The 18495-nt window shown below is 43.1% G+C and overlaps 1 protein-coding gene across 6 annotated transcripts in view; it reads right to left on the bottom strand.

Moving 5' to 3' along the window:
* Positions 1–8376: 8376 nt before the first annotated feature.
* The window catches only part of cep112 (centrosomal protein 112), a 121141-nt gene continuing 111022 nt past the window's right edge, over positions 8377–18495 (bottom strand). For 5 of the 6 annotated variants that reach the window (XM_030734889.1, XM_030734888.1, XM_030734887.1 and 2 more), the window contains 3 exons: positions 11326–11427; positions 9070–9134; positions 8377–8603 (listed from right to left, as the gene is read on the bottom strand). In XM_030734889.1, coding sequence (XP_030590749.1) covers positions 8600–8603; positions 9070–9134; positions 11326–11427 — 171 coding nt within the window. In that variant the 3' untranslated portion in view covers positions 8377–8599. Of the gene's footprint in view, positions 8604–9065; positions 9135–11325; positions 11428–18495 lie in introns of those variants that run through there. The other variant, XM_030734890.1, reaches the window with a different exon arrangement.

Raw genomic sequence — 18495 nt, forward strand, 5'->3', positions numbered from 1 at the left:
ATAAACTGATACCAAAATTAATGTGATTGATGAGCTGATCTGGCATCGCTGTGGAAATCATACACAGTATACCAGTGATCTGGAACCATGCAAGACACTAACTAGTTAAACTTATAATCCATAAACACAATGTCCAGTCTCACAAACATCTACACAGCAGAGGTCTTTCGGTGGGTTTTCCAGGTCATCTGGCTAATATAGTGACAGCACCTCTGACAGAGTCAGTCTTTGTTAACTTTGAACAGCCCAGGTTGACCTCTGACAGTAAACACATCAGGGTGGAAGCCATCACCAGGACGATGTTGGGGACCCCCTGCCGGTACCAGGGGGCCAGTTGGGCCCTCGTGTCCTGCCTCTTCATCCCCCTCCGTGGTTCCACAGGTCGGGTGTTCCCTGCTGCCCCTCAGGAGCTGACCTCAGGTCTGTGACCAGCCTGAGACCAGGGGTGTCCGGGGTTTCTAGGCCCTATAAAAAGATCTTTGAAAAGAGGCTTTCAAGGGGAGAGGTTATAGGATGTAACTGTCTCTCTTTATGGGGAGATATTATTACAGGGACAGGTCAAATTCAGACCTGCTACAAAGAGCTCTATAAATAAAGACGGTGGGAGGGGGGGTGACACATAAATCACTTGTAAGTCCATTACTTCTTTAATCTTCACTGCTTCTTTCTTTCCATGTGCAACATACACAAAAACGTCACCTTAAGTCATATTTGACGAAAAACACTCTTTCGGACAAGTCCAGAGGACAGGAAGTTTTTTATAAAGTTTTATAAAGTTTTTTTTAAATTTTTTATGAATGTGTTATGAGCAGCCTTGACCGGACCTAGTTGCTGATGGCCACTTCAGCTGCAGCCATAAACACTAAGAGTGTGCGTGTGTGTGAGTCTACCGGTGCTGTCCTCACTGCGCAGAAGCTCTGTGATCACTAACTGCTCTCAATTACAGTATTGTGTGCTGTTCCTTTTCGGCTCGGGGTTAAACTCTTTGCAGACCCCTTTGAAGTAGTCATCCCTTTATCTCAAGCCAGAGCCAAGAATTTGGGGGAGGACAATGGAAAATGAAACCAAGAGGGAAGCTTACGGCAATTATCAACCAGAGCCATGAGGTGTAAGTCAGCTCTCACAGAGAGAGAGAGAGATAGAAAGAGGGAGAGAGAGCACAGATAAAGAGGCTAACCAGTGTAGGACAGGGGGTTACTGTTTCAAGTTTATTTGGTGTGTACACACTCCAGGCGACAAGCGACTGCCGAGAGAGGAAATGGAGGCCGCCCCTTCAAAGTAGGTGACAAGAGTGGTGGCAGACAATGGCCTCTAAAGGCAGGAAGAAGCTGATGAGAGGTGCACCAGCGTTGATGGCGGTGCAAGGTGTCTACACACAACTTAAGAGAGGACCAAGAAAAGTATGGGTGGAGAAGAACAGAGGAGAACGGAGGGAGAAGTGCTGTTGTCAGCAGAATCAAATGGCACGCAGCGAGCTGGGGAAGATACAATTAAAGTGTGGAGTTAAGACAGGCTTTGAAGTTGGACATGGTGCATAATTCCCTTAAAAGTTAAGGAAGGGCAACAATTCGCCAGTTTGTTATGGGGGCTGTTTTGAAAGAGAAAGAGGAGGGGGAGAAAAAAAAAAAAAAGGAGTGCTAGTTGTGGCGGGGTGGTGTTGTTTTTGAAAGGGTTCAGTTTGAGGGGAGAAAAGTTGGATTTCAAGCACCAATTGGCCCCAGAAGGATGTTTTTGAGGTTTTTTATTATTATTATTATTTTATTTGCAAAACAGAGAAGGTAAAGTGCGAGTGGGAGTCTGAGCCTACATGTGAATTATGATGGGGGGGGGGGGGTGTTGAAAAACAGAAAAGGGGAAAGATAAATGTGTCCCAGAGAGCAGAAAAGGGAGCAAGACAGGTGGAAGAGAAAAGACTAGAATGAGACATGGAATAGGTAGGGAATTGGTAGGTAGGGAAGACAGAGAAGAAATAAAAGAGGCAAAGGGGCGTGAGTTGGAGGTTATTTATTGGTTTTTTCCCTCGTTTTAATCCCATTTTGCGCTTGACTTTTAAGTCTACCAATGTATAGAAACAATGTCGGATGCACTGTCTAATCCCGTTTGGGCCATGAAGCTCACTCCACACTGACAGTAATGACTTTCATTTCCTCTGCTGCTTGCACTGAAGCACCATGCAGACACTTCACAAGCTGGACGCCCCAGTTCTGCCATGCTTGACAGGACAGTGATCCAGTCTCTGAATCAGTCTTAACCTAACCCCCCCCCCCCAGTCATCCTCAATTTATCACTTTAACCCCGTGTTCCTCCTTCCTGACTCGGAGGTGCAGGGTTCCCCGACCGGTAAGGTGATTAACTTGCTCGTCCATTCATCAGATGCCAGATTTGATCTCTTTCCCCGCTTCCTGTTCCTCCATTAAAAGGGTGTGACATATCAACAGAGTGAGCACCATGGCAACAGAGGCATGCTGTGATGAGGGCAGATGGCTCAAATGCTCGGTGTCACTTAACAAGAAGATTTGGAGTTTGAACTGTTTTTTTTTTTTTAAACCCAGAATAAATCTGATGTTGTTCATCTGTCAGATGTTAGACCAAATCCAGAGAGAAAAAGCAAGTCTATGCAGGCAGACACATGACAATCAGATCCATAGGATAAAATATTTAGACGTCCCCGAGCACATCAACCCTATTTAAAAAAAAAAAAAAAACCCAAAACAAAACAAAGTTGGGAAGCTGTGAAACTGAGGAGTTGTTCTGCATCAGCTCTTCTTTGAAGCTAAGTGTTTGCTACTTTGGAAATCAAATATCTTCCCAATCTTGCTTGATGCAGGATTTCACCTCCTCAACAGTTCAGGGCTTCCTTCTTCATATTTTTAGTTTCATAATGTGACATAATTTGTCTTCAATGCAGGATGTGGTTTGTCATTGTCTTGCTGAAATAAGCAATGGCCTTTGTGAACAAGACGCATGTCTGGATGCCAGCATACAACTCTTTTACCTTCAGAACTGCTTCTTCATGGCTCCTCAGAGATTTTGGTCCATAATGACATGATGGCATCACATAGTTGCTGCAGATTTATTGGCTGCACATCCATGATACCATTCTCCTGTTCCACCACATCCCAAAGGTGCTCTACTGGAATGAGATCTGGGGATATTGAAGGCCATTTGAGTACAGTGAATGCCCAAGAAAGCAGTTTGAGATGATCTGAGCTTTCTGGCATGGTGTGTTATCTTACTGGAAGCAACCATCAGAAGATGGGCACACTGTGGTCATAAAGGAATGAGCATGGTCAGTAACAATACTCTGGTAGGCTGTGCAGTTTAAGAATGTGCTTAGTTGGTACTAAGGGGCCCAAAATATGCCAAGAAAATATCCCCTACACCATTACACCACCAGCAGCAGCCTGATTCTGACCCTAACATCCAAATGTCGCAGCAGAAATCAAGATTCATGGGAGCAGGCGACATGAGCCCGTGTGAGCAGTTTCTCTGCGAAGTAGACCAGCAGTTTGTGAAATCCTCAGACCAGCCCTTCTCCACCAACAACCATACCACATATCACCTTTCTTCCCCCATTCTGAGGCTCAGTTTGAACTTCAGCAGGTCCTCTCCACCACGTCTGCATGCCTAAATGCACTGAGTAGCCATCATGTGATTGGCTGATAAGATATTTGTGTTCAACAGTTGAACTGGTCTACATAACAAAGTGGCCGGTGAGTGTATTTTTCTTTATAACCTTTATCGTTTAGCATTGAGTAAGGCATTCTTTAAACACGAATGGTGTGATGGAGTCAGCAGCATCTGGTCTAGATTCAACATAAGGTTGCTGGATGAGGGAGGGCAAGCGCATGAATGAGCTTTTATAGTCCAACTAGATCAGCTAACAGCCCTGCCATGTCAGTCTACTTTTTTCTGAAGTTCATCCCCCAGAACGGTGGGAGTACCACGATAGCACAGAGAAAATCCGAGGTAAACTACGAAAGACTGCGAAAGTTTGACCGGCCAAAAACAGATGCATTTGCAAGTGATTAGTGCCAGTTTTGCCAGTGTATACTGACCCATTATCACTTTAGGTAGAGAGGCTGAGAGAGATAAAAAGAAAGAGCGACACAGAGATACCACATATCCAGACAGAGACATAGGGCAAGTGATACAGACGAACCTCCCACACTGTCTTGAACGCATGGACTTCTGTCCTTCTGCTCAACCCACACGATGAGCCCAGACGGCAGATTCATGTCCCAAACACACAAACACAACCTGCTGTGCCTTCTTCACTTCTAGCCTGTAACCCACTTCTTTCTGAGATCACACAGCAGCATATCCCTTTCATAGCTCCTGTTGCGTTTGAGTGACAGGGCTGGGAAAAAAACAGGGGTGTGTGTGTGTGTGTGTGTGTGTGTGTGTGTTTGGGGGGGGGATCACTGCCATAAATACCGTGTCAACAAAGGCAAAAAAAAAACCAAAACAAAACAAGATGGAAGACAGAATCAACAGCGTCAGTGAAACGCGTTGAGGGTGTTGTGTGTGAGAGGGAAGTGTTGGCGATAAACAGGTTTATTTATGCAAGCAGTGTACAGCAGCCAAACGCCGGCCTCCTAAGGGTCTGACTCACAATGCAGCTCTATAAAAAGAACCAGTTGCACGCATGATCACGCACACACAAACAGTGACTTTGTCAATCACACGCTGATGTACAGTCAAACCCCAGCAGCTTGTCACAAGCGCTGAGCGTAAGGTACGCATACGCACGCACAGAGCACGTGTGTGAGCCTAAAATCAACCTGTTCGGATTACCAACTACTTAAGGTCCCTAAATTCACATCCCCAAATAACCTCTCTGATATCCCGAAGGAATCAAATGCATAAAGAAAAGAGCAGTTTAAGGTTCATCTGCACAGAGAAAAAAAAAAGCATCGTTTCAGATTCAGTGTCATGCAGCAGTTTTGATCTTGGATGCAGCGGAATTTAAATTCTCGTGCACTCGAGAAAAACCCCCTCATTACGACAGTGGAAACATCACAACCTCCAGCTGAAGTGAGCTCCGTGAAAATCACCCAGAATCTCAGCTGAACAAGCATCATACATCTTCATCATACATCATCTTCAGAAGCAGCAGCAGCAGCAGCAAGTAAGAAGACGGTGGATGAGTGGAAACCTCCGGAGCTCCCTAACTGCCCTTCTCTGTTGTCACACAACAGTCCGCTGTCTGATGTGGAGATAACTGAGAGGAAGCGAGGGCTTTGATCCTTAATGGGGCCATGTCGGCTCTGTGGAAATGACATTCATGGCTTGTATTTACACAAGCACAATTATGGAGGTAATTTTGTTGGTGGACAATCAATTAGAGTGAAACTATGTCTGAGTAATAACACAGATTAAAGGAAAGGTTATGGCTGGAGCCTTTTTGGGTGTAAATGAGGAAAACGGGCTTCTGCAAAATAAGCCCAAGAACACATTAACCTTTAGCTCTACAGCCGACCGTAATGGCTTCAAACAAAGTGCCTGTCTTATTGTTTAACCGCGTCGGCAACCTTCTTTCTAATGACAGACTAAGGAGTGTGTGTGTGTGTGTGTGTGTGTGTGTGTGTGTGACCATTTTCACAGACAATCTTTATACAGGGGTTAACCAGATGTGGCAGTAAAACGGGGATTCTTACTGATTTACATTTTTAGTTAAGCGTACAACATCAGAACCATACTGAATGCAACCCCCCCCCCCCAACCTAAGTTTATATTCTTTCCTTCACTTTGCATGGTGCCCCGTTTCAATCTCTGCATTTGTCATAATTACATCACGTTTTCTCTGAAGCTGCAGTTTAGGCTCTGCAGTTAGGTTGCAGCCTCTTAATGCACAACTATAAATCACGCTAAATTTATATGCACATTATGAGTGTAATGGTGTGAGGGATATTTTCTTGGCACACTTGGGTTATGCATACCTGAGTATTGTTGCTGACCATGTCCATCCCTTTATGACCACGGTGTACCCGTCTTCTGATGGCTGCTCCCAGCAGGATAACATGTCACAAAGCTCAAATCATCATTTGAACATGACAATGAGCTCTCTGTACTCAGACGGCCTCCACAGTCAGATCCCAATCCAACAGAGCACTGCTGGGATGTGGTGGAACAGATGATTCTCATCATCGATGTGCAGCTGACAAATCTGCAGCAACCACGATGTTATCATGACAATATGGACCAAAATCTCTGAGGAACTTTTCCAGCACCTTGCTGAATTTGCGCCATGAAGAATTAAAGAAGGTCATAAAGTGGCAGGTGAGTGTATTTTTGGGCTTTAGGAGCACAAAGAGATGCAAAGGACATTGCTTCCTTCCAACAAGGGCAAGATTATGATGGTGGGCTCTTTGCCACGCCTTCAAAATGGTCCCATACTGAACACATACAGGCTCCACAGGAGTGAAGCAAAAGAGAACAAGTTCCTCTGCAGTAAACTGTGCTGAAATGATATTCTGATGGATGTGCAGGCAGTTTGATTTCCTGTTTTAAAGGCGAAACTAGTAGTAGCTAATTTTAAAACAATGTAAGACCACAACCAATCTTTGGAAAATAACTGGTTATTTAGATGGAAAAAAATAGCAAGATTTTTTTTTAACCAGATGTGGACTGTGAACATCTGGAAGAGGGTCACTGTATAAAATGATCCATCCTCAGTGTGACATTCCACAGGTATGACACCACGTACCAAATCCAGTTGAACTATTTTAGAAAGTTTCCGTTAATGTTTTAGCCAACATTTTTGACGTTCTTTTTCCCGAATATGAATTTTTGTACAGCAGCCAAAGATTGTTTCAGAAGCAGAGCAAGATTTTATAATTCAATGTATGCACGCTCATGGCCCCATCAGAAGTTCTGTTTCTGGCTAAGAGGAGGAGGATGTTGTTGCTTTTCTTTTTTTAAAAATTTGATTGAAGACAGCAGCTGGTCTACATGATGTTTAAGGGTAATGTGCTTACACGTAGGTCAGGCCGGAGGCAGGGGCTCAATACCACGCCCCTACCTTTAGACTGTGATTGTAAAACTCTTGTATACTGAGAAGCAGCAGCGATGCATTGCCAGTCTTCATATGCAGTCTCTGATATTAAAACTGGCCTTCATAAGTGGCTGGAAATGATGGACAAACAGCTTTAATTTTGGCACTCACATGTGGCTGGATTCTTCCAGAGACACGAAAACTCTCCACACCTTTTTTTTAAAACTATGCAATAATAATAACGCACTTTAATGTGCAAAACCCAAGACACTGTCAATGAGAGGGGAGGCAATGTAATTACAAACACGATACAAACCACCCTTTCACATTCTTCCTTAGATGTGCAGGCATGCGCTGAGGATGCCTTGGTGTAATAGTTATGTTTCCTCTGTGCACTTCATCCAGAAACAACAGACTCCACAAAGGCTTTGTGCTGAAAGACTAAATTCCTGCTGGTTTGACACTCCTCTCTCCTTTCGTCTCTCTTTCTGTTCTTCTGCTTCTTCTTCTCGGTCTCTGCCTGGGCAGCAGAATCAGCACATCAAATAAATACAGAGCGGTGGGGGAATCACGTTTCATTTGGAGACAGCAGAAAAGGTCACGGACAACGGCAACACGTGAACTGTGAGTGTCGGAAGAAAAGCCATTCCAGTGCAAATACGTGTAGACGCCTCTTTGAAATCAAATCTGATTTAATAATTCCTCCAAACTGTCCAAAAATCCATTCAAGCCCATGCATTCCTCACCTACCAGAGATACAGAACACCAGCCGACAATGGCTCATTATGAAGCCCTTTCCTCGGTCCACCAAATGTTATTATCATCATAAAACCTCCGAGCTGGAGACTTTGGAGACACGGCGGCCATTTTGCGGACTCCGGCGTCTGCATGGTTCAGCTTTGGTTTGAGCCGCTGGTAAAACAAAAAAGTGGTGTGCAGAGGCAGAAACGCTGGGGCCCAGGGCTGTAGCCTTTGGCCTGAGATTCAAACGACTGACTCGCGGCGCTCTTTATCTGAAACAACCACAAACCCCCAACTACTCTTTACAGTTCATATGGGGACTTAAGCATGAAAGGCAACGCTGAACAGTGATGGTGAGATGTGATTTCAAGGTCTGGGACTGTAGTTACTGAGCTAATCTTGGTTAACATGCATTATGTGGTCATTGAAAAACAAAGGCAACAGCACAACTTCCCCTAAATAAGGGATTAATTATGAGGTATTTGAAGAAGATGAAAAACATGCTCGGAATAAGAATAAAAAAATAGAAGGACAATAGAAAACTGAAGTAAAGTGTTTTATTAAAAGCAATTGATATTAAAACAAAATGCAGCAATAACATCAAGTTAATGATATTAAAAATAACAATATAACAAGCTGAGAGTGTGAGAATTATTATTTTAAACAAGACAAAACTCAAACCTGACAATGAATAAATACTTCAGATGTTAAAACAATGAGAGAAAACAGCCTATCAAAGTAAAAGATGACATGGCAGGTATGTAATAAAAAAATACTTGTAACAGTCAACAGTGCTCACATCTGACCGTGGACACCGTCCTTCACGTCCTCGCGGAGGCTCAGCCTGAAGTTCTCGCGCTGTCACCTGTGCAGAGAGACGGGTTGATCTAATTTCACCACGGATGGAAACAAATTCAAACCAGCTCTGATTTACCGCTCCTTTGTGATTCTCAACATCTCAGTCACTGTTAGGGTAGAGCGCAGTGAAATAACCATTTTCCTGTGATCTGCCCGCGAGTGACAGTCCTGGGAACCTACGCCGCACAGATGCGAGCTGCAGCATTGTGTGACAGGGCCTCTCATCACTGCACGTGCATACAGTCGCAAAAAAAACCCCCCAAAACATAAATGGCTCTTACGGTGTGATGGATGGGAAGCAAATTAAAGCCCTTCAGACTGGAAACTCTCATAGTCAAAGACAAGGCTGTAGCTTTAAAGCAGGCAGCAGACTGAGTATGATGTAAGAGCGCTCGCAGTTATCTATACTTGTCTGAAAGTGTCGCGTGAACTGCGCGCACGTGTTTCTGTACGAGCTGAACAATCATGCTCACCTGCTGCTGCGACAGGCGTCCAGATCTTCCTGTAGCAAAGAGACCCTCATCTGAAGGAAGTTAACCTGAAACACAGACACACAGCACGGCACAGAGTAATCTTTAAAATGCACTCGCTTTGACTGCTTTTGTACTCAGTAATGGGGGGGGGGGGGCAGGAACTGCTTCATCAGGACACAAAAACAGGAAGTGGAGAAGGGTTTGATTGATTTAGGCTGGTTGGGCTTTTAGAAGAAAAGCCTGGTTGTTGACTCCTGGGGTCAGGCCAGCGAGGGCCAGGGGTCAGGAGATTAGGGCAGCGGGGGTTAAGGCATGCTGTGAAGATTACAGGCCAGGTTAGCCGAGGTTAGGAGGCAGCACCGTTTTTTTCTTTTTTTTTTTTGGCTACAAAGTGTACGTTTATTTATGAAGTGTGTTTGGCTGAAGTGAAAATAAACTCCATCTACATTTACACGGCATCTAGAGCCTGGCAGAATAATCACAGCTCCAAAAGAATCCGTATTGTTCTGGGACTACCGTACTGGAGCCGAGGGTACATTCCTTTCTGTGGGGGAGACCTCAGTTCAAGTTCTAGCATTTCATTTGGCACTTCACGCTGGGAAAGTATATGCAAAACCGTACCCAAATGTGGTTGGATGCCTCCAGAGACACGGAAACTCTCTGCACCTTTTCTTTTTTTAAAACTATGTAATAATAATAACGCACTTTAATGTGCAAAACCCAAGACACTGTCAATGAGAGGAGAGGCTGCTCTGGTCATGAATCACATTTTATAAACATATCCGATCACAGTGCTGCGGTCGGTCTAATGAAACAGGATCTTGGAAGAGCTATTTGAACAAGGCAGGGGTTAGTGATGAGAGCATTTTACAAAGACCTGCGCTGCACGCTGTTATTATTATTACAACAAAATTATTTACAATGTAAATGCTGAGACAAAGGACGCAGTTCACAGGAGAAACAAGCGAGAGTGGTTATGCAAAGATTGACTGATCTGAGGGAAAGACAACGAGAGATTACCATTTACAGAGAGGATTAACACGCTCCAAAGTGAACGCGGTGTCCATGACTGTGTGCCATGCTAAAACTGCACGGAAGAGAGGTCTCATTGAAACAAAGAAGTCTACATGTACTTTCATACACAAGGTTTTGGTTCAGTTTTGACTGATTTGTAACAGATACTGCCATGACTTTCTAGTTAAAATAAAGGAATGTCTACAGATCTCAAACAAAGGCTTATGGCCAACCAGATCTGTGATCCCATCAAACTGAGTATATTAGTTTGTATTTGTCTTTGTTATGTGTGGTTTGCTGTGTACACATATACTATCACATGCATATTGTATAGTTTCGTGTCACCTGCCTGGGGATTACAGATGTTAATTTGCAGATTTGTTCAAATCATTTATTTTGTATTGATGCTGGTTGACATACACCATCGTGGCAATATGCCTACATCACAACTCACAGGTTACTGCTGTATAATGACAAATGTGACCTTGAGCACCGTCTGGGTGAAGATCACTGTATGCGAGTTTCACTAACCAGTACTCCTAGGAGTAGCAGCGATTCTTGTAAAAATGGGAAATTGCCTGTGGAGTATATACACCCAGCAAACTAAATCCATCATGCAATCCCATCTGGAAAGTGTCTGATTTGAAACAGCTTCATTTTTCAGCATGACAATGATCCCAAACACACTGTCAATGCAGTAAAAGCACACCTGGATAGAAAAACACACAGTGGAACACTATCAGTCATGGATTGGCCTCCTCAGGGCCTGGGCATCAACATTATTGAAGCAGTGTGGGATCATCTTGACAGAGAACAGAATAAAAGGCAGCCAACATCCAAAGAAGAGCTTTGAATATCTTTCAAATAGCCTGGAGAACTATTCCTGAAGACTACTTAAAGAAATGACAAGAACGCTGCCTAAGAGAGTTCAGGCTGTGTTGAAGAATAAAAAAATAGTCATACCAAATATTGACTTTCAAACTCTTTAGAACTGTACAAACTCTGTTTTTGCCTTACATTATTTCCATGTATGTTTGCATATTTCAAAAAAACTGCTGCACCGATATTCCCGTTTTCCTAGCAAAACATAAAGAAATGAGGGGTGGCTCGAGACTTTTGCACAGTAGTGTATATCTGTTATAATGCTGTTATGAATTAATGGAAGGGGAGAAAAAAATAGATTCTGAAGGTGAGACTCAACAGACTTTTTTGCATGCTTGCCTGCATCAGATCAGCTCTCACCTGAGCTTTCAGTGAGACGATGGTGTCCTCCAGCTCCTGCCTGAGCTCAGCCGGCATCAGACCTTTGATCTTCTCCTCGTACTCCTGATGCACCATGGTGACCTGACAAGACAGAGGGTGGACAGGCACACACACAGTCAGCAAGAAGAATGGTAACAGATTAATCAAATCTAGACTACATGTTACTTATTAAGTAATTAATGTAATAATTAACATGATGTGTTAAGCGTGTGCGCTTCCCTCGTCTCTGACCCTCCAGTAAAGCTCTTAAACAGATGAGACAAGGCCTGTCCTCTCACTGCCAGTGTCTCAGCTGGATAATAATTGTGGTATTATTGCTGAGTAAGTATTTCTTTCTGCCTCTCCACAGACACACTCACATGTATGCACTTTCAGACCAAACCAACAGCTCCCTTAGATGAAGCACGCACACACACACACACAGGCTGTGGGTATCCCTCTCTTTATTCATGGCTCAGAGTATTCCCTCGCTCTTCACAGCTCCTTCACATCTCCACAGGGGGTCCGCAGGCTGGCATTACTCGCTCCGCGCAACACCCCCTACTGGATGATAGTGACTACAGCTAGATCTGACACAAAGCACTTATGGGCTCAACACAGCTGGGTTTGGAAAAGGACAGGGCCATGGTGGAGGGCAGGACACATCAAACGCAGCAGCAGCAGCTCAATAGCTAGCTAGCTATCTCCACTGGGGAGGACTGGAGGAAGTCTGTCTGGGGCTAAATTACACTCCACTAAACCAGAGTCTGATTATAGAAGTTGAAAAGGGTTTGGTTAGCGCAACCCCCACTTTTTACCCAGAAAACACACATGTATGGACACACACACACACACATGCACAGGGCTTTTACAGTATTGTAAAAACATTTACAGCATTTTGAAGAGTTGCTGAATCAATTAATTCAGAGCTTGATGAATAGTTTAACAGAGCTAGAGGAATTAATTTGGCCTGTGCAAAGCAAAGCCCCCCCCCCCCCCCCCCCCCCTAAACACACACACACACACACACACACACACACACACACACACACACACACACACACACACACACACACACACAAGGTGTAACCAGGGGAGAGTCTGGGCATTTTAAACAACCATAATGTGTTTTACAGAGCCAAAGTCCACGAACGTTACGAATATCCCCACAATCCCCACCTCTCATAAGTCTTTCAAGTGAAGAGAGCGTGAATGAGGTGGTGGCGGTGGTGTTGGAGGGAAAAAAAGATTGGTTTCCCTAAAATAATCTTCCTGTTGTGGATTTAACTGATTGTTCTGGCTTTGGCTAATTAATCTTCCTGGGCACAATGAAAGGGATTGGGAAGCACTTCAAAGCAAGCCTCAGTATAAATGATCCCAACATGAAGCAGCTCACTTTGTCTCGGCACAGTGTGCTGTAGATTAGTCTGCCACAACTTTGCCAATTTTTCAGGCTCCGTCTGCCCTATTCATTTGAAAGCGTTGGACCAATAACGTTGGGTTGAGAATCCATCAGTTTACAAAAATATGTCTTTTTCCTTGCTGTGTGAGAATGAAGTCAAGGATAATTTGAAAGCGAGGCCTTTCAAACAAGTGGCAAAAAAAACAACAAAAAAAAAACAGGTCTTGGAAGCTTTAATTTGAATGTCCAGGATTTTTTAAAAAATGAGCTGAAGTGAAGAGGAGTGCAGATTTTCAAAATGTCTGTCTCTATCTATAGCAGCTTCTGTAGTCATAACAAAACAGCAAGCCAAGACAAAACACACTTCACTACCTCAGACCAAAGCAATAAACAATGGTTGAATAAACACATCCCTTACCAACCACTCTGAATATAAGTCTTAGATTCTTCAAAAGCCAAGTTCCTCAGTGTTGCATTCTTGATTCATGTATGGTGCCGTCACCGCAGCAATGAGAGATCCGCTCTGCCTAAATTACAAGCTCCTTTGTGGCAATGCTGTCTCCATTTTCTGTCCCATACATTACAACCAGCACATTCACAGCGACTGGATGATGTAAATATAGACGTAATGCTGATCAAATTAGAAAAGCCAGGTAAATGTATTATATAACATAATAAGGTTGTGCAATTGACATTTGCCATGGTTACTGAAAGACTGGTTTGGTCTGTTTTTGTGTGAGAAAACGCCAAAATATTACTTTTTAATACAACAGTAGAAAATTAAATTGGTACGGCTCCCATCACAAAAAAAGCATTGCTTTATATTGCATAATATATACACATTCCATGTACACAAAAACTAAAAATACACCTCAAATCCACACAAAGGGGTCGCTGTTATGCTAATATTTTTATTCTTGGATTGTCCTCGAGTGCTTTGCATGATTCAAGATTCAAAATAATACCCGTTTACCTTTGTGCAGCCCCTCAGTTCATCCTTTGTCTGAAACGAGATGTTTCCTGTGCCACATTGCAGTTAAATTGCAGTCCAGCTGCAACTATGTCACTATCTGTGCAGGAATTTCCAAATTTATGTGTCAGATCTATGAGATGCTGGCTTGACTTTGAATGTATGTAGATGACAACTGATTTGTAATTTTAAATGCTAATGATGACAGTTAACTGTTGTGTTATCACAAACAGATTGCATGTAACTGCTTACTTGATCCCATTTAATTGCACACTGATAGCAGACTGACTTCATCTTATTGCTGTTTTATTGCTGTCTAGATGCACCAAAGTTGTTCTGAAGCGAGCAGCTGTGAGCGATTGTAGACCTGATCCCCATTATCGAAGCAACCATAGGCAATGAGACTGCAAGTTCATTGCATGGTGTTGCAATGATTTTGGTCGTGCTGCAGTCTCCAATCACAGATTTCGCTAGGTTGACTGTAGCATTAGCTCCTCTCCCTTTACACCAACTCCTTCTGATTGGCTGCCCCCCCGAAAACAGAAGCTTTGAACAGCAGTTTGGGGGGGAAGGGGGGCTGCCTCTGTGCTCACCGCCATGTGAGCTGTGTGCCTGATATCTATATTAACATTATACAGATCCAAGAGTAGAAAACCAATGTAAAAAAATTTAGAGCAGCCTGAAACCTGAGCGTTTGGCTCACTTGTGCATACCTCATTATTTCAAACTTTGGCCATGCATAATTTGAGCATCCTCCACTGTAACAGAGTTTATGAGAGTAAATAGGGAAAAGCATATATATATAGGGCCCCTTTAACCTGAGGGTTTATTTCTGGTCTTTCTACAGTGTAGGAGACCGCAGCATTTGCCTGCCCTGATCTAAAGCTTAGCCATAGTTTACTATGCAATGTGTGTGGGTGGAAGCAGCAGTCTTCGTTTTTTTTTTTTTTTTTTTTTCTTTATAACAACACATCTAACAGATAACAGTTACAGAATAAAGCAGACAAGAATAGGTATAACACCAATTCAAATTTCTGACTCCACCGTGTCTCTCGATGGAGTTAAAATTCAAGGCAGAAGCATCCAACTCCCTGCAGATGTCTGACTTGTTTCCTGAGAGACACTGTTCCTTCAGCTTTGTGCTCCACTGCCTTATCCAGTGTCCCTCCTCTCACATCTCTATTTTTCTTCATGCAAACACATTTTCCTTTTCTTTCAACATGATTTTGCAGCAAAGGCTGCAAATGTTTATTTTTCTGACAGGTGGAAGCTGACGTGTGACGACATCTGAGAAGAAAGGCTCCTCACTATTAGGACAGATCTTTGATATCTTTGAACAATACAGCTGATCAAACCTTCCACGAAGGTTTTTGGTTACTGACCGACTGCAGATGCGTGTGAATAGGAAAAAAAAAAAAAAAAAAGGAAGTGTGCCACTATTTTCCCCTAGCAATGAAAAGGGACGCTGACTTTCTGAAGAGAAATCTGGTTTCATCTCCACAGCGCTTTTCAAAATGAGATTTTGTTTGTTCTTGATGAAGCATGATTCTCTAGTTTTGAAGACTGTGAGGAGCTGCAGTCGTTTTCCCCTCCCAGTCATCTTAAAATGACAACATTTCATCTATATATAGTCTTTAGATTGTGGTTTTGACTTTCCCTTGCGTTTGGTACTGTCACATGGCATGGTTTTTGACAGCTGCCAGCAGAAAGGAACAAGCCCTCAACACTTTCAACATTCAAATGAAGTTTGTCACATTGTTGGGAGGCTTGATGTATGCTAATGACGTTGGGGTGTGTGTGTCTGTGTGTGTACAAGCTTGCGTGGGACAGGTTGGGGTGGGGGTGGGGGTGGGGCGAGAGTAGCTGCTGGAAAGACATTTTTGATATACCCCCTTGTTCCGGAGTGACAAAAACCTTGTCAGGAACAAGGGGGTATATCAAAAATGACGCCACTCACAAAGTTTGCACCTCCACATCCACTGAGTTGGCACTCAGTGAGTTCACCAAGGACCGATTTGAATTCAAAAACGCTTTGCTGCGAGTGGGGGGTGAAAAAAAAAAAGGAAACCGCTTCACAAAAATGAAAAAAAGAAAAGGAAAAGGCAGAAGGAGATTAGAACTGGCTACAGATCTTAGTGAAGTTGTTAGAACTTTGGGATGGATTGGTGGCTGCTGATGTAATGTGCCTCAACAAAAACAGCACACAGGAAAACAGCTCAGCCTAGAACTTAAGTTCAGCTCCTCTGCATTTTTATGTCTGCATCAATACTGAAAACAACTAGATAAATGATTTATTTTTATTACGCCAAGCTCCCATGCTGCAGAAGAATACATCTCTGAAACTTGTACAGTTCACCATGCCCACTGTATCATTATGTATTTATACAAAGAGCTGTAATCTTCAATATTCTGCTCCTGTCTTCAAGGAGAATTGAACCACACAGTGAGCTGATGTTCTGCCATTTTAGAGTGGGGGAGCCTGCGAGGGCCCTGCGAGTGTGAGGCAAGCAACATCTGTGTGAAGTCTGGGCAGAAAAGCTGTTTTAAGCAAGTGAAGGATCAGATTACAAAAACACATCTTGGCAGATAAACTAGGGCAATATTGGTGTGAGGAGACTGGATGCCTTTAAGGTTTATAACGTCAAATAAAAAAAAAAAACAATGCGCAGATGAAGCCCATGCAAATCTCTCTAGCTGTCTTTTCACACGCATGACCAAGAGCAGGATATGAGGCAGGAATCAACATATGATGTAGCCAGCTGCTCGATCCCCACACAGGGCAGAAAAGTTTCTAATGCACACCTGCAAACACTTGCTGCAAGAAACTATAAACCTGACGGTCTTTGACAACGGCAGAAAGATGGTGCTCGCATGAACTGCAATGTCAACGCAACCATTTATACTTGCACATGACTCGCTGCAGCCTAAGTTAGGCAAAGTCCTACATAGGGATGTCAAGATACTAGAAATATAGCAGTTGGTACCAATACCAATAGAATTACATGATTTTCAATACACAGTTCGATGCAACTTAAAAGAAACTCCTTTATTAAAAACTTTTAACAGAAACTAATAAAGGCAAGGTGGCTGAAGCTAAAGCTATCCGGAGCTCAGTCAGCCACAAGCCAGCAGCCTCGGAATAAGCAAAGATCAAAGGAATTATGAGGAAAATGATGGAGATGAGTGAAAAGAGGACAGGTTTTTGTCCTGTTATCTGGTGAAGTTATAAACATCCCGGAACATGATGTAAGGACACACTTTGTTTTCAGTTGTTTAACAGAGAGAAAATCCTGTAACTTACTGCAGTTTGGGGAAAAATGTAAAGTTACTATGAAAACAATATTTGACATTGAAGAAAAGTAGGTTTTTGTTTGTATATGCTGTCAGTTAATGTTCTTAGAGAGAAAACTGGTAACAGCAGAAAGCGGTATTGGTGGAAAATTGGCATCAGAAATTGGAACTGGCCAAGAAAATTGCAATCAGTGCGCAAACATTTTACCCATGAAACACAGGTGACTTTACAGCAGCGACACCAGCTGTGTCAAACGTGTCACATGGATTTCAGGATAACAGCGCCAAGTGCTTCCAGATCTGACACTTACTGCCTTTCTCATCAACGAGCTGGGGGCGGAGCTAATGTGACAGCTGTGCCAGTCGCCATCTTCCACGTGCACTTTTTCCTGTGCATGTGGGTGTCCTCCTCCTTCAGCACGTAAGGACAGACTAGAACACTTTCAGGTGTATCCCGTCCCTGCCCCGGGAGCACCGTAGCCTCGGTACATATTGTACTAAAGAAATACTGTCAAGAAAGCTATTGCAAGTATCAGTATACCTAAACATGCAACTGCAACTCATTAAAAAAACAAACAAACGAGAAGCATCGCGCTTGAGCCGTGGAATAGGAATAGAAAAAGTCAAAAAAGGAAACAAAGCAATGGCAAAGGTTTTTTTTTCCAACGTTTTCTGCGCTTTCTGGGAAACTCTATGCTCTTGCACTGATGACTGCAGTGTCTGCAGAGACACAACCGCACGCACGTTCTTGCCTTGTTGTGATCAGAGGGATCACAACAACCCGAAACAACACCAAAGCGCACTGTGTGTCAGCAGTTATGATGTTGGGCATGTGCAACAGCTCAGGAGACGGACAGTACTGAGGACTGAACATCATCAAAGAAAAAAAAAAAAGTCTACTGTCAGGTTTCGCTAAAATCAGCAAAACTCTGGTGACCAGGATGAAAGAAAACCGCAACTTTAATGTTTGATTATTCAAGACTAAAGAGCAGTGGATAGACATGTCTCACAAACTCAAGTATGTATTATAATACATTCTTTGGAAATAAGGTATTCGCTAGACACATGTAAAACCTGTTCATTCTATGAGAGACAGCTATTAGCTGGGTGCAGGCATTATGAACATCCACACTGCCAAAGCCTCCTCTTCTCCCTCTGATGAAGTCATGCTCTGTCCTGAAACATTAGCTGCTGCACCTTATTAAAAACCTTCAAACCCCATCATTCCAGATCCTATCTCAGCTGCTCCGTCTGTAATGCATTCTTAGCTCTTTTGGCACATACACACATTACTTTATTTCTACTATGGCTCACTTCCTGTTGATCTCTGCTCTGGCAACTTTGTTACAGCAAAACAATCTGTGCTGGATTAGCGAAATGTGTTAGTGGCTGTGAGTAAAGAACTGTCAAGCACCTAAAATTGGAACCAAATGCTAAACAGATTTTTTTTTTTTTTTGTGTTTACCCCATTCTTTGCTTCAGCACATTTCAATCGCAGCGTTACTGT

Source organism: Archocentrus centrarchus, chromosome 8 (genome assembly GCF_007364275.1).
Source record: "Archocentrus centrarchus isolate MPI-CPG fArcCen1 chromosome 8, fArcCen1, whole genome shotgun sequence".
Lineage (NCBI taxonomy): Eukaryota > Metazoa > Chordata > Actinopteri > Cichliformes > Cichlidae > Archocentrus > Archocentrus centrarchus.